At 39.4% G+C, this 13556-nt stretch overlaps 1 protein-coding gene across 1 annotated transcript; it reads right to left on the bottom strand.

Annotated features, from left to right (window-relative positions):
• Positions 1–64: 64 nt before the first annotated feature.
• LOC126401154 (CD209 antigen-like protein 2) lies at positions 65–11371 on the bottom strand. The gene is made up of 11 exons (XM_050062260.1): positions 11155–11371; positions 10932–11051; positions 10423–10686; positions 10175–10338; positions 7636–7778; positions 1946–6034; positions 1609–1698; positions 921–1187; positions 659–825; positions 392–510; positions 65–299 (listed from the first exon to the last, which is right to left on the bottom strand). Exons 6-11 carry the CDS (start codon positions 2091–2093, stop codon positions 149–151), a joined length of 942 nt encoding a protein of 313 aa, XP_049918217.1. The 5' UTR covers positions 2094–6034; positions 7636–7778; positions 10175–10338; positions 10423–10686; positions 10932–11051; positions 11155–11371; the 3' UTR covers positions 65–148.
• Positions 11372–13556: the final 2185 nt, after the last annotated feature.

Raw genomic sequence — 13556 nt, forward strand, 5'->3', positions numbered from 1 at the left:
ATCATGAAAGTTAGAGTTCAGCCTGACCAGGACTTGTTGCTAAAAAATTCCCAGAAACATGAGATAAATCTTTAAATGGTTTTATTCTTTAAAAAAAAATGAAACAATAAAAACAATGTGTTTTCTGCTTGAGCAGAACTTCCTGATTCTATCTTGATGTCATTTCACATATCCATTTCATAGAATGGCGGCAATTGGCATCGTTACGGGTCTTCCAGGGAGTCATACGGCTAGCAATTACCATTGCACAGTCTTCTCCATGGTATCCAACGTCGTTTGGTTCTCCATCCATCCAGTACCTTTGGAAAATGACATCAGCAATTACAAAAGCAATCAAAAATATTAATCAATAGTTACTACAGCATTAAGGGAATAATACAGCAACACTCACCTATTTTCCACCTCAGTGACATTATTAATCCAGACCCATTTCCCTTCTGTGTTCATGTCAGTGAGACCAACCCAGAAGCCGCCAGCCATCATATGGTCAATGGTGTGACTCACAAAATTCTGTGTGAGCACACAAAGAAATTGAGTTTTTAAGGGCTCAAATACAAAATCCAAATGTATAAATACTTATTTTTATGAATTTAGTTATTTATTATTATTGTCACTTTTTACATTCTTTCTCTGTGTCTTTTTTTTGTTTTCAACCCACCTGCTCCTCCGGATAATCAATCACAACCAGGTCGGCTCCACGACTTTTACAGTCTTCTCTGCTTTTTTCCCAGTTCTTTTCAACGTTAGGGGACTCAGTGTAAGAAAAGAAATAGCAGGATGAGTTGAGAGGAATCCATCCAGAGGGGCATCCGCTACAGTGTTCCTCTGCGAGAAACAAAAGATTTCTTGTCACTTTAGATGTTTTTCAGTATTCTAAGTTAACAGATGAAATAAAAATATGTACTACGACTCTTTCTCACCCAAAGCCGAAACATTGGACAACAGAATTTTGCTCTCTTCTTGCAGTGCCTCCATCTGTTTCTGATAATTGTCATTGATGGTCTTCTGCTGCTCAATTTTCTCTTTCATCCGTGTGTGGTTTTTGAGCACGCTCTCTAACGCGTTTTTGGCCTCCTCCTCAGCTTTGATCACATCGCTGTAGTTGCCATGGAGATAGTTGAGCTCATCGATGAGCTGTGTTGCAGCTGAGTGGGAAACCCGGAGGGAACCCTCTTTGACTTTGGCACCTGAAGAGCGGTGAACATATTGTCACAAAGACAGCGAGAACTGTGTCAAAACTGTGTGCAGTAATGTAGTCGAAGGCATATTTGTAGCACAGTGGACAATGAAGTTGTATATTGTAATTCATGACATTCTACTAAATAGAAGTAAAATGTATAGAGGGAAAAAGGATAGACGTATGTGAAAATTAATCTTATCATTAGAGAAAAATGTACAAACAAAAACCATAAAAAAATCATATGGAATATTTATACATATGAACATTTTAATAAAGCTTGTTCTGCATTGGATGTACCTTAAAACATTTTCTAATGCATTTTGAAATTATTGTAAGATTTTGCACAAGATCTTTTTTCAGTCAAAAGTTTCTGTAAGTGAAATTCCACAGAGAGGGAAATGAAACTTTCTGTCTACTGTAATACTCACAGTTAATCCCAATAACAACAGCAGCTATCAGCAGAGTGATGTTCAACAGACCCAGACAGAGTAAAACCAGTCGGTTAGATCCATCTCCACCTGTGAATATTGTAAATCATAATGATTATATAGAAGTGAAGAGTATGACTATGATAAATATTACTTTAAAGCTACAATCACTGAGGCGTGGTAAATAATTATATATATAAAATATAAAACTGCTATAAACTGCTTAAAACCATAGGTTCATTTGCTGAGAGAAAGAGTTAAAAAGACACCTGTGAGGGAAAAAGTGGACAGGGAGTAAGAAACATGTCAGACACTGTCAAAGATTTTGAAGTCGTACCTTGTCCAAACTGTTTATAGCGAAACTGAAGATTTACACCAGTGTTGAGGAAAACCTGAGAAAGCCTCTGTATGAATGATATTTTCTGCCCATCCTCTGTCCTGCTTTGTGGATTCGCCATTGCAGCATTGCAGCTTTGCCCACTCATCTGTTTGTGCCTTGCTTTTATATCTGTGAAGGAGAGGGGTGTGTCTGGCTGTAAATCCACCCCCACCTGATATTCATAACTATGTTTTCATTTGTGTATCATCACCTGAAACTAAGAATCGTTGTGTTTTTGTGACATTAGAATATCCACTATGTTGTTTCGAGAGCGGACAAATCCAACACTGGCACTATAGGGACAGTCGTGTTTTTGCGTCAACCATCATCGTTCTCCTGCACACTTGGCACATAGAAGTCTCAGTTGGTTGCAATCTGCAACATCAGCGCCATGCCACTATATCCTACACAGTGTTGGGGAGTAACTAGTTACATGTAAGCAGTTAAATGTAATTAAACTACAAAACAATGTGATTGTAATCAGTTACAGAGAAAAAACATGTAATTAAGGCCATGTTTACATGAAAATGTTTCTCATTCTCATTTTGAAAAAAGTTCCGCGTTCAGACGACAATGTTTTGCACACGGATCCGCAAAAATGACCAAAAACGCTGTAGTATACATGCCAGGCCAGTAGTTGGCGGGATGACAAAATGGCAACCGCACAAACGTTTTTCTGGACGGACGACGAGGTGGAGTTGTAAATCTACACCTTGCTGGAGAAGCATTTCTAAATTCAATAGGGTGAGCAGCACAAACAGAGCTCAGGAGTCGGCCATTGTTGTGGTGATTGTCGACTTTCTCTCCCCATTTTCAAAACGTTGCATTTTCAGGCACCCAAAATGCCGCTGTCGAGTAAACGATTAGCCAAAACGCAACAAAAGTTTACCGTTTTCATTTGAAATCTGACCTAAAACAGGACCTAAATTACAGCTACTAATCAAAATGTTCATTATTACAAAGGGGTTACATTCAAATATATTCTTCTCATTAAAATGTTTTATGTAGAGTATAACATTAATTTGCATCTTTTCGCCATGCAGGAATGTCTTCTTTTGACATAGCCTATACCCCGACATTTTTCATCTTTATTGCCCACAGATTTTTATTGATAATGTTGACAGAAATATAAAGCTAAACAGAAAAGCAATCCCTAAAGCATTAAAAACCATGCCAAATAATATACATAAATATTAAAGTTTTGGAAACAAATGTTTTTATATACAATATGTAGTAATCTTGTTCTGCATTGAATGTAGCTCAAAACATTTTCTAAAGTATGCTGACATAGTTAAAAGTTTTGCACAGGAAGTTATTTTTTTTTTTTTTCAGGGGAAAGGTGTCATTGAGTTATCGGATGTAAGTCATATTCCACAGAAGAGTGAAATGAAATTGTTTATCAGTTACACAAACCCTGACTCCAACAGCAGCTATCAGCAGAACAAAGTGTGACAGGCCCAGTCAGTCACTCGTGTTTTTGCACAGTGAGTTTGAAAGCGAGTGCTTCTTTCTATAAATCCAGCAGTAACATTAAAACTAAATGTGAGAAAATGTTTATTTGACAGTCCGTGGAAAAAATGGGTTGGGATATCTGGTGCTGCATTTAACTGTTTTTCATTTTATTTATCCAACCAGAAATTCTTTAACATGTTGGGTGCCTCAGGGGTCAGTTCTTGGACTCATTTTATTTTCATTATTGTCGAGTTAATGTTGAGTTTTAGCCTCATAGCCTGCCTGAAGCAGGACGCTGGACAACTCCACTCATTCTCTTCATTTATTGAAACGATGAAAAGTTGTTTTGTGTCTCTTTGTGGTCGTTTTGTGCCTCGTTGAGGTCGTTTTGTGTCTCTTTGTAGTCATTTTGTGTTTCTTTTTAGTTATTTTGTGTCTCTTTGTGGTCATTTTGTGTGTCTTTGTAGTAATTTTGTGTCTCTGTTGTCGTTTTGTGTCTCTCTGTAGTCATTTTTATGTCTTTGTGGCCATTTGTGCCTCTTTGGGGTTGTTTTGTCTGTTTTGGTAGTTCATTTGTGTACCTTTTGTAGTCATTTTAAGTCTCTTCCTGATCAGTACGTGTTAACTTGAGTGACATTTTGCAGGTGTAAAAAGGTTAGAGGACCTTTTTACACCTACAGTTTGTAATTAAAAATTTTTTAAAAAACTTGTGTGAAAAAAGAAGGCCTCCAAGAGACCTCTGAGGGAGCTACAAGGTTCCCAGCTGGGTCATTGTGCAAACCTGCTGTTTCAACAATCACAGCTCCCGAAGGTGTGGCAAAGAGCCAGTTTCAGTTAAACAACTGCCATGACCTATTGGCTGGTACAGCTGAAAAACACTGTTGTGTAAGACAAATATTGGACATCAGCAGAAACGCACCTTCCCTGAAATTAAGCCTTGCATTGCCAGCGTTATGATGCATGCTTGCAGGACGCACAGGAAGACTTGTGTAACTTGTGGACAGAACTTTAACAAAATGCAGCCTGAAGGATGATTGACTCGGGAGTGGATTTATTTTAAAGCCAAGGTTTCACAGAAGTTGCATAAGTAAGTTAATCATTAAGTTAAGTTGTATTTTATATAGCATCTTTCAAAAGTGCTGTACAAAAGGAAGGAGGTTAAAAGAGCAAAAATGAGTACAGCACAAATATTGCAACAGGAGAAAATAGCACAATAAAAAACAATAAGTAGCTTCACAGCTCCACGAGTCCATGACTCAAGTATAAAAACACATATTAAAAAGAAAGGTCTTCAGTTGTGACTTAAAGCATTTGATGCTGACCTAACTGACCTGTTTGCTGACCTAACCCCCAAGGTACCCCCGGACAACAAATGCACAGACCCCTTGTGTTTTCAGTCTTGAGTGAGGTACAATTTGCAGGCCCTGTTTAGCCAATGTTATTAAGGAGGCTGTATGGCATAAATGACATATTTGCACCCCCTGCTGCTCACACATATAAGTGCCACTTTGTAATTCATTCACTCAGACTTTATTTACACACAGAAAAAACACATTTAGGAACCAAAGCTCTTTTGTACATGCACTGTATGTCAAGGTTACATCATAATAAGACTACAATAAAAATCTCAGCATACTAACATGCACACAGTTGCAATGCTAATGCCATGTTCACCAACAAAGTTAAGCATGCTAACATTTGCTAATTACTCCCAAATGCAAAGTGTACCTGAGGCTGATGGGAATGTCATTACTTTTGCAGGTACTGGACAAAAAAATTTTGGACTGACTGGTGCTGCCAGAGGACAAGTCACAGGAATAACAGAGACAGTAAGACAAGTCCTCTGTCATGTCATGACATTTATAGTTGTTATCTGACAGCTTTAGTTACCAGTTAAATTTAAGTCACGTTTTAACAGTTAAAACATTTGATCAATTTAAAACCTATTATGCATGCTTATAAATTAAACTAGTTTGTTACAAGTAGCCCTGCCGTGATAACAGTAAAACACTGCTTACATTAACACACCAATAATAATATTTCAATAATATACATATAAAACCCTCTGACTGGGGTCATTTTGCGTAACGAGTACTTTTACTTTTCATACTTTCACCACCTTTTAATGCTAATAATTCTCTACTTTTACTTGAGTAACATTTTGTCAGAGCAGGACTTTTAATAGAGTTTTTTTTTTAACTTCATTACTTGAGTAAAACATCTCAATACTTTTTCCACCACTGCTAAGAATAAACCAACTTTAAAAGAGTTTTAACCAAGCAGTGACAAAAGAAGTTATGGCAACAGAAAATAAACATGAATAAGAATGAAAAAAACATCTGTTGTATTAATAGTGTTCATGAAAAGCATCAGTGTGTTAGTCAAGAGCATCACATCATGAGTAGACTAAAACTCAGCCTGGATACGGACCGCCGTGCTCTCCACAGCTAGTTGGGTTCCATTTCACATAAATATTCCTTTTCAACTGGGCAGGTTGCATCATACCACGTTGCCGTTGGGTTCTCAATGTTCATAATTGCTCCACATCGTTGACCACCTACTCCGTGGTTGTTGGGCTGGCCTGGTATCCAGTACCTAAAGCAAGGCCCAAGTTATACTTAATAATGATCATAATTATTATTATTATCACCACAATTCTAATAGTAATAATCTACATCTTTTAAAAGAATCTTTAGACACACCTTTGTACTCTTTTTTTCACAATGTGCCGGTAATTATCATATGAAATACATTTGAGAATCTCTTCACGTCTTTAAAACAAACAGACCTGGTGATTAAACCAGTAAAAACACTGAATAAAACAGGTTCATGTGAAAAAAAATCTGTATTTTTCCGACACAGAGGGGCTGTCAACTACAGTGGCTGATGCGAAAACACAAAGACACAAAAACTCAAATGACCCTATCAAGAGCTAATGTGCAGTTTGTTCACTCTGGGCTACTGTAGAAACATGGCGGTGCAATGTGGCAATCCCCGTAGACAAAGACCCGCACTAGCCTATAGCGGTAAAAGGCTAATTTTAAGGTTAAAAAAACACGACAAGTATTATTCTCATGTGATTATGCACTTAAAAGACCTTTAAATTGTACTTTTGAAATGTACAAGAAGAGGTAGCTTGTGGTTTAATGGGCACCTAATTTCACAACTATTAAGATTATATACAAGGTTAATGAGCCTTTCTGGTTATGGAGAAGATCGACACCAAACTAAATATGAAGCCAGAGTCATTAGGCAATTAGCTTAGCGTAAACATGGTTCCTAGAGGAGTTACATATGCACCTAGTGCTTGGCAAGGCACATTGACTGAGCCAAACTCAGTACTATATTGCCAAATCAACATGGTTGACTGGAATTTGTCTTGATGAGCTTACTTAAAGGTATACTATGCAGGACTGTCGGTTATTGTTTGAAAGTGAAAGTAATTGCCAACCTCATTCACTGTTGTTTGCCATTTCACCTCGCTATATTCGCATTTTATGGCCCAGTGTCTCCTGGATACTTGTTGCTTCGAGTCTGGCACCTATAAAGCCACAACCTCACCTAAACACTGTGGGGGTACACACCCATAAACATCCCATCGAACACAGAAAATAAGAAGAAAATATGAAGATACAGACAGAGGGCTGCAGAGTCCCTGCAAATAAAGACGTTGCCATGCACTTCTAGTGGGTCAAGAGTGATGTCAAGAGTCAGGTGCTGAATTGGTGACTCTTAATTTCAGGTGCTGATTGTATCGATCTTATGTGCTGCCTGGTTGAAGATGTGTGTGAAGCATCCGTGTTTTAGAACACGTAGCTTCTTTGCAGCAACATCTATATGTGAAGCAGTGTCCACTGTCATGGCGACAAATTAGTCTGGACAGACACGATTGTAAACTGTAACTGCAACTTGACTGGTTTTCGAAAGCATATAACCGCGAGTCGTGATTCGAGTTTCAATTGTAAACAGCGTGAGCAACAAATGTAGCTATCTTGGACCCAAATTTGGCCAGGCTGGCTGTTTTCCCCAGCTCCCAGTCTGTATGCTAAGCTAAGTTAATCACCTGCTGGCATATTTACTGTACGTGAGACATAAGCATTGCACTGATCGTCAAAAAGGGGATGAGTGTGTTTCCCAAAATGTCAAATGATCCATTAAACACTGAAACACTACACAGTGAGTCTAAAATCTCTTACCCTTGATTGTGAAGTGTCACATTATTTATCCACACCCAACTGCCTTCTCCGTGAAAATCGATCAGGCCAATCCAAGTCCCTGGCTTTCTCCACCATGGGCGAATGCTTTTATCCAGTTTGGGTAGGTACTCAAAAAGATTGAGCTAAATAAACAGAGTTTAACAACATCACAATGAGTTAGTTAAAGGTTTACCTTGACAATATTCATTACCAGTGCAGGCCCAGATAGCAAGTGATGAGATGATGAAGAAAGCAAGTAAGCAAAACCTAAAATCATCTACAGCTCGCCCCTTTTCATAGCAGATAATTTCATGTGTCAGATAAATCTTGGGTGCTATGTCTGATATGTTGAAGTGAACGAATGGATATGATTGAATTGAATTTGGTGGTGGAAGGTCAAAGGTCAAGGTCACTGTGACCTCATAATGCTCTGCAAAGACTTTTGTGTCCATTATTCAACGTTATATCAAACAAGTACAAGTAGCCCTGCCGTGATAACAGTAAAACACTGCTTACATTAACACACCAATAATAATATTTCAATTTGATTTGAGACATTTGATCAGATACTGAATTGGTGACTGATCTTGAAACTGTGCTGATTGTAGAGATCTCCTGTGTGTGGAGGATCCGTGTTCTAGTCTCGCCACCAGACAATCAGAGATCTCCACCTTCTGATTTAGTTAAGCAAAGTGTCTAACGACTGACTTGTGAGTCTATCCGTGTTCTCACAGACATAGATGGAAACTGTGGGAGAAACTTGACTGGTGTGTGGAGGCGTACAACCAAGAGGTGGTAATTCTTGTTTCAGTGATTGTAAACTCAAAAAATGTCATTCCTCATCTTCAGTATCACTTTCATCTTAATCCTGGTTTTTGGATCTTGAGTCCTGGTCGTTCTCACATTGTTTATAGCAAAAGCAAAAGTCAGTGCACTGTACGTTTCTTGACCTACAGGAACATCTTTGTGTTGAACAATCTCCTTTGCAGTGGCATCCCACCATTTCAGTGATGGCCCGAGGAGCAGGTGGTATAAAAGTGGTATTGGGTCTCAACTGGCCTTTAACATCCATGTAGCCATTTTGCAGGGGATTCAAAGTTACTTGCTGCTGACTGATTGTCTGGCCCCAAACTCGAGCTTGCACATGTAGCTCCCCCATCAATAAGCTGTTTCAATGCATCCTCTGTAGGTGGTAGCTTGTTACTCTCTGCCTTGTACTTGTCAAAATGTGCCATCTCAGCTCTGGAATGTTTCTTATTGTGATTCCTTTTGAGTAATTGGAAGCAAGCACAAACCTAGTCAAGCATTTCTGTTGTTCCTCTGTTACTCTAAAATTATCTGAAAGCATCCTCAAAGCTTCAGTGATGTCATCCTCAGCTTACAAGAAGCATGTTACGTTAAGCCTAGTTGACATTAGACAACTTCAGCCCTGATTTGCCACTTGCAAATACTTTTTGGAGCCCCCCAACAAGATAACTAAACACACACTAAAAGATAAGACACTAAAATGATATTTTTCAGACTGACAAATCAGGAGAAAGATAACTTAGATCAAGACATGTCTTTCTTTTCGCAACACACTCTCAAGAGATCTGGCAACAGCTGACATGATCTCTTACTGGTTGACATCAGACATTAAGCTAGCAGATAATAATGTGCTCTATCCTTTGACTGGCTCCATCTCTTGCATCACTGGGGATGCATTGAAGTATGTTTGCATATCTCAGTCTCAACAAGACAGCCGCATGGTCGCTCCTCCCGTACTCAGGCAGCGCTGCTCTGCAACCACCCTTTAATGGCGTATGGCAGTGATCCAAACTGTTAATTCTCCTTGTGACACAGGGTGAGCAGTAACAAGACAGCACCTCACATTTATGTTGCCATATCAGTCCTTATTTACCATTAAGCACACACCTCCTCCCTTTCTCTCGACAGATTCTTCCGTTCTGCCAGATCAATTTAAAAAGAGTCTGCCTGGTTGAGTCACCTGGTTGAATGACGCTGTCCATCCACGCCTATGTCTTAGCTGCCAAGCGAGTTCTCAACTGATGACTGCTAAATAACTTATTGTGTTTAAAATTAGCTATGTACGTCAACCAGTGGATAACCCTACCCACTCAGCTAATCTCTGCTGTTGTTTTTGTAACATTACAAAACATTGTAACAACAGCTGATACTTTGGGCCCCTGGGCCTGTGCCCAGATGGCCCATTCATTATTCTATCCATGCATGTCCTAGGATGCCATTCCCCAAGATTAAGGAACCACTGCCTTATACTACTCTACTCTCCTTATAATTACCTTAATTGCCTCCGTGTTTCCACTGAAACTGCAACACTGACTGTGTTTGGTAAGCAGGACAAATTAGTGGACCAAACTTCAGTAACTTGTCTTCTAAACACTGCCACATGGCCTGTCTCTCAGTTTCTCTGCACTACAGTATCCATGCTGTATATTAGGACTGTTTGTGTACATTTAGACATCAACAATAAATCTACCCACTCCTTCGTGTCTTATTTCTATCTACATACTGGACTCACCTGCTCCTCCAAGCTATCAATCACAGCCAGATCGCCCCCACGCCTGATGCAGTCCGCCCTGCTGTCAGTCCAGTTCTTTCTAGGATTGGATGCTGATATAGAATGGAAGTAGCATGATGTGTTAAACAAGAGCCACCCTGACTGGCATCGTCCGCAATTTCCCCCTGTTGAAAGAAGAAAATTAGTTAAAGTCACGAGAAACAGAAAAATGTTTGATTCCAAATGTAAAAAATGGATTCGGCTCTCACGAATATCAGATGTACTGGACTGCAGTGTTGCTTTCTCCATTTGAAGTATCTCAAGCTGCCTCTGAAAGCCGTCACTGGCTGTCTTGTTCTGCTCTAACTGCAGTTTTAGTTGCTGATGGCTCCTGAGCTGTTCCTCTAATGCTTGTTGGGTCTCTTCGTGAGCTTTAATTGCTTCGGTCTGCATTTTCTGAAGTTGTTTCACCTCTACAATGAGCGCTTCTGCTGTTATTTGGTGTGGATGAGATTCCTCACTGACGTTGCCACCTGTGATCAGCAGAGATAAAAGGGACCCTTTTTATTCATCTTACATGTGATTAACATAAAACATTGTATGCATTTACCAAGTCATAGCATTGGGTATAGAAAGGGTAAATATAGTTAATTGTCTGAGCTTGGTAAATATGTCCGTAGCTTAATTAATGAATTGTTTAATACAGTTTTCCCCAGACTGACTGATCAGCAAGTTAAGTATGGATATACGACACCTTCATTGGATCTGTTGTACTCACAGAAAATTCCAATAACAATAGCAGTTAACATCAGAATAGTGTTTAGCAGTCCTAAACAAATGATAACCAGCGGATACCGAGGAAGACTTCTGGACCCAGCTCTGACTGTGCACATAGATCCTGAACAAACAGACACTGGTGTGAGCTTGAAGTGAACAACAAATAATAAAGCAGTATGTTTTCAAAGATCATTATGTGGACAGTTTTAATAATGCAAGCCTACCTTTGTTTCCTGTGTTACGGTGTGAATTTTTTCCATCTGTGCCGCCATCATCATTCAAATTCATGTCTGGATAGCCGTCTGGTCTTCAGGTTTTTACTGAGAAATCCCTTCAGCGTGTCGCTTTTATCTGTGTGAGGTGGGTGCTGTGTCAATATTACAAAACTTTGTGTGTGTGTGTGTGTGTGTGTGTGAGAGAGAGAGAGAGAGAGAGAGAGAGAGAGTGTGAGTGTGTTTTAAGTTAAATACATGTGACACACTCTGATACATACTGATTCACCAAATTTGCTGTGGTGACCTCTGATGTGCCACCCACATGGGGCAAAGATTCAATTAGATGAGTGTTCCATGATGTACTGTACTGTACTTTACTGTACGTCTAGAAGTCTGGAATGTGGGAGAATTTTGATTGATGTTTGTAACCCCTCCTGCTGCACACAGATATGCAGTATGTGTTGCTTTGAAATAAAGTGACAATTACCCTTTATACCACCATAACTATTCCTTAAAAATATCTGATAGAAGATCATTGCAGGTAGTGTATAGGACAATATAGGATTATGATATAATTTCGTATCAGTGTGATGCCTTGGTACTCTACCAGGTACTTAAAGGTCTAGTGTGAAGGATTTAGTGGCATCTAGCAGTGAGGTTGCAGAATTTAAAGTCCAGGTAAAGCACCATCAGTGGTTTCTTTCTAAGGGGCTTGTGTATGTTACAGTGCTACTGGCTTAGCTTCTGAGTGTCCTGTTGCTGAGCAATGGGCTGATCTTCCTTTCAGTTCCTTCAGCAGAAACGCCCTCAGCGCCTCAGAGCAAAAGAATATGCTAATTTTTTCATGATTTTAAAACTTAATTTTACACACTTGCCATTTTTTATCATTCAACTTTAGCTGAGTGGTTATGACAAACTTATTACACATATTTATTTTTGCTATACTTGGACTTTATACTTCTCCATGTGTAGGAGAAACGGTCCCTGACGCAAAAACGCAAATGAAATTCCATACTAACATGCTCTTTCATAGGCTAAAACAGTATGGGATATTGTGACAACAAGGCTTATTGTCCCCCCACTTTCGGTACGCACAAGAAGACACCACTGACTCCACTATAATGAACCAAGAGGCACAGTCAGGTGTGCCCTGCCAAGTGTGTCGGGAGCATGCCAAACACACCTTTGGTAATTCCGTGGTCAGGCTAAACACCAGACAGTGGCGCACTTGGAGACTGGGTGAAATCAGAAAGAACACATTATTTTAGGTAGGTTTATTAAAAGCTGACAATCATGACTTATTACATTCACTACTTTCACCCTGTTTAGTCACAGGGATCTCCCCATCATGACGCACTGACAGTTTGGGAACCCTACAAAGAGTTTTTCTCTGGAGGAAACCTAATATTGTGGGACAGAGATTTTTAAACTTTAGTCTGGAGCCTAAACAATCTCTACCACTTAATGTTGCTCATCACAGCATCACATCTAGCTGTATTATGATCAAAAATGTGGAGCCTCAGTCAAACTTAGGCCTCTTTAAAAAAAATTGATGATGCGCAGCTGTTACCCTGCTTAACCAGTGTGTAGGATAGATTCACCTGGTGAAAAACTGACAAGAACAGATAGTCCTGAGGGACAGTGCGTAACATCACGCCAGAGACTGCAGATGGAACAGATGACTGCTGCTTTCATATGGCTGAAGAGAGTTACTAGTGTAAAGGAAAGGCCTTCAGTAGCCTATAGCATGAAGGCACAAGAGAGAACATAAGTCTTGATATTTACATGTTGAAAAAACCCTTCTCAGTACCTGCAAGCTTTTATAGCGATAACTGCCAAAAACAGCCCAAACTTGGTAAGAGCACACAGTTGCCTCATGACATGATGTCATCAAACATTACCTGGCTAAATGTAAATGTCTTCATAAAGTGACAAGATTAAGAATAAGTTTGAAGGGTCAAAGAATCTGTAAAATGGTTAGCAAACATTTATGAGAATGTTTCCCCAGCGTGTGATAGATGTCCACAGTCCTCTGCAAATCTTATATATTTTTGCTACCCCGTCAGAAGTTATTGGGGAGCAAATTGAACCTAATGCTCTTTGTGCTTTATTTGGTGTTTCTCCTTCACCATCTTCTCTCTACAAGACCCAAAATGATATTATAGCCTTTACAACCCTATTGGCCTAGTATGAGATTGGCTATCTCATACTCGTTGGATAAGGGACATCCTATATTTTATCAGACTGGAAAAGATTCAGCTCTCAGCTATTGGTTTGTCCAATAAATTTAATGATACTTGGGGTCCTTTTTTTAATATGTTAAAAGGATTAGGTTCCCTTATAGTAACCTACATATTTAACAGTTAGGGTTGTGCAGCCAGGGTCAGGTGGGTTTGGTACTTAACATGTAG

Source organism: Epinephelus moara, chromosome 14 (genome assembly GCF_006386435.1).
Source record: "Epinephelus moara isolate mb chromosome 14, YSFRI_EMoa_1.0, whole genome shotgun sequence".
NCBI classification, from domain to species: Eukaryota; Metazoa; Chordata; class Actinopteri; order Perciformes; family Serranidae; genus Epinephelus; species Epinephelus moara.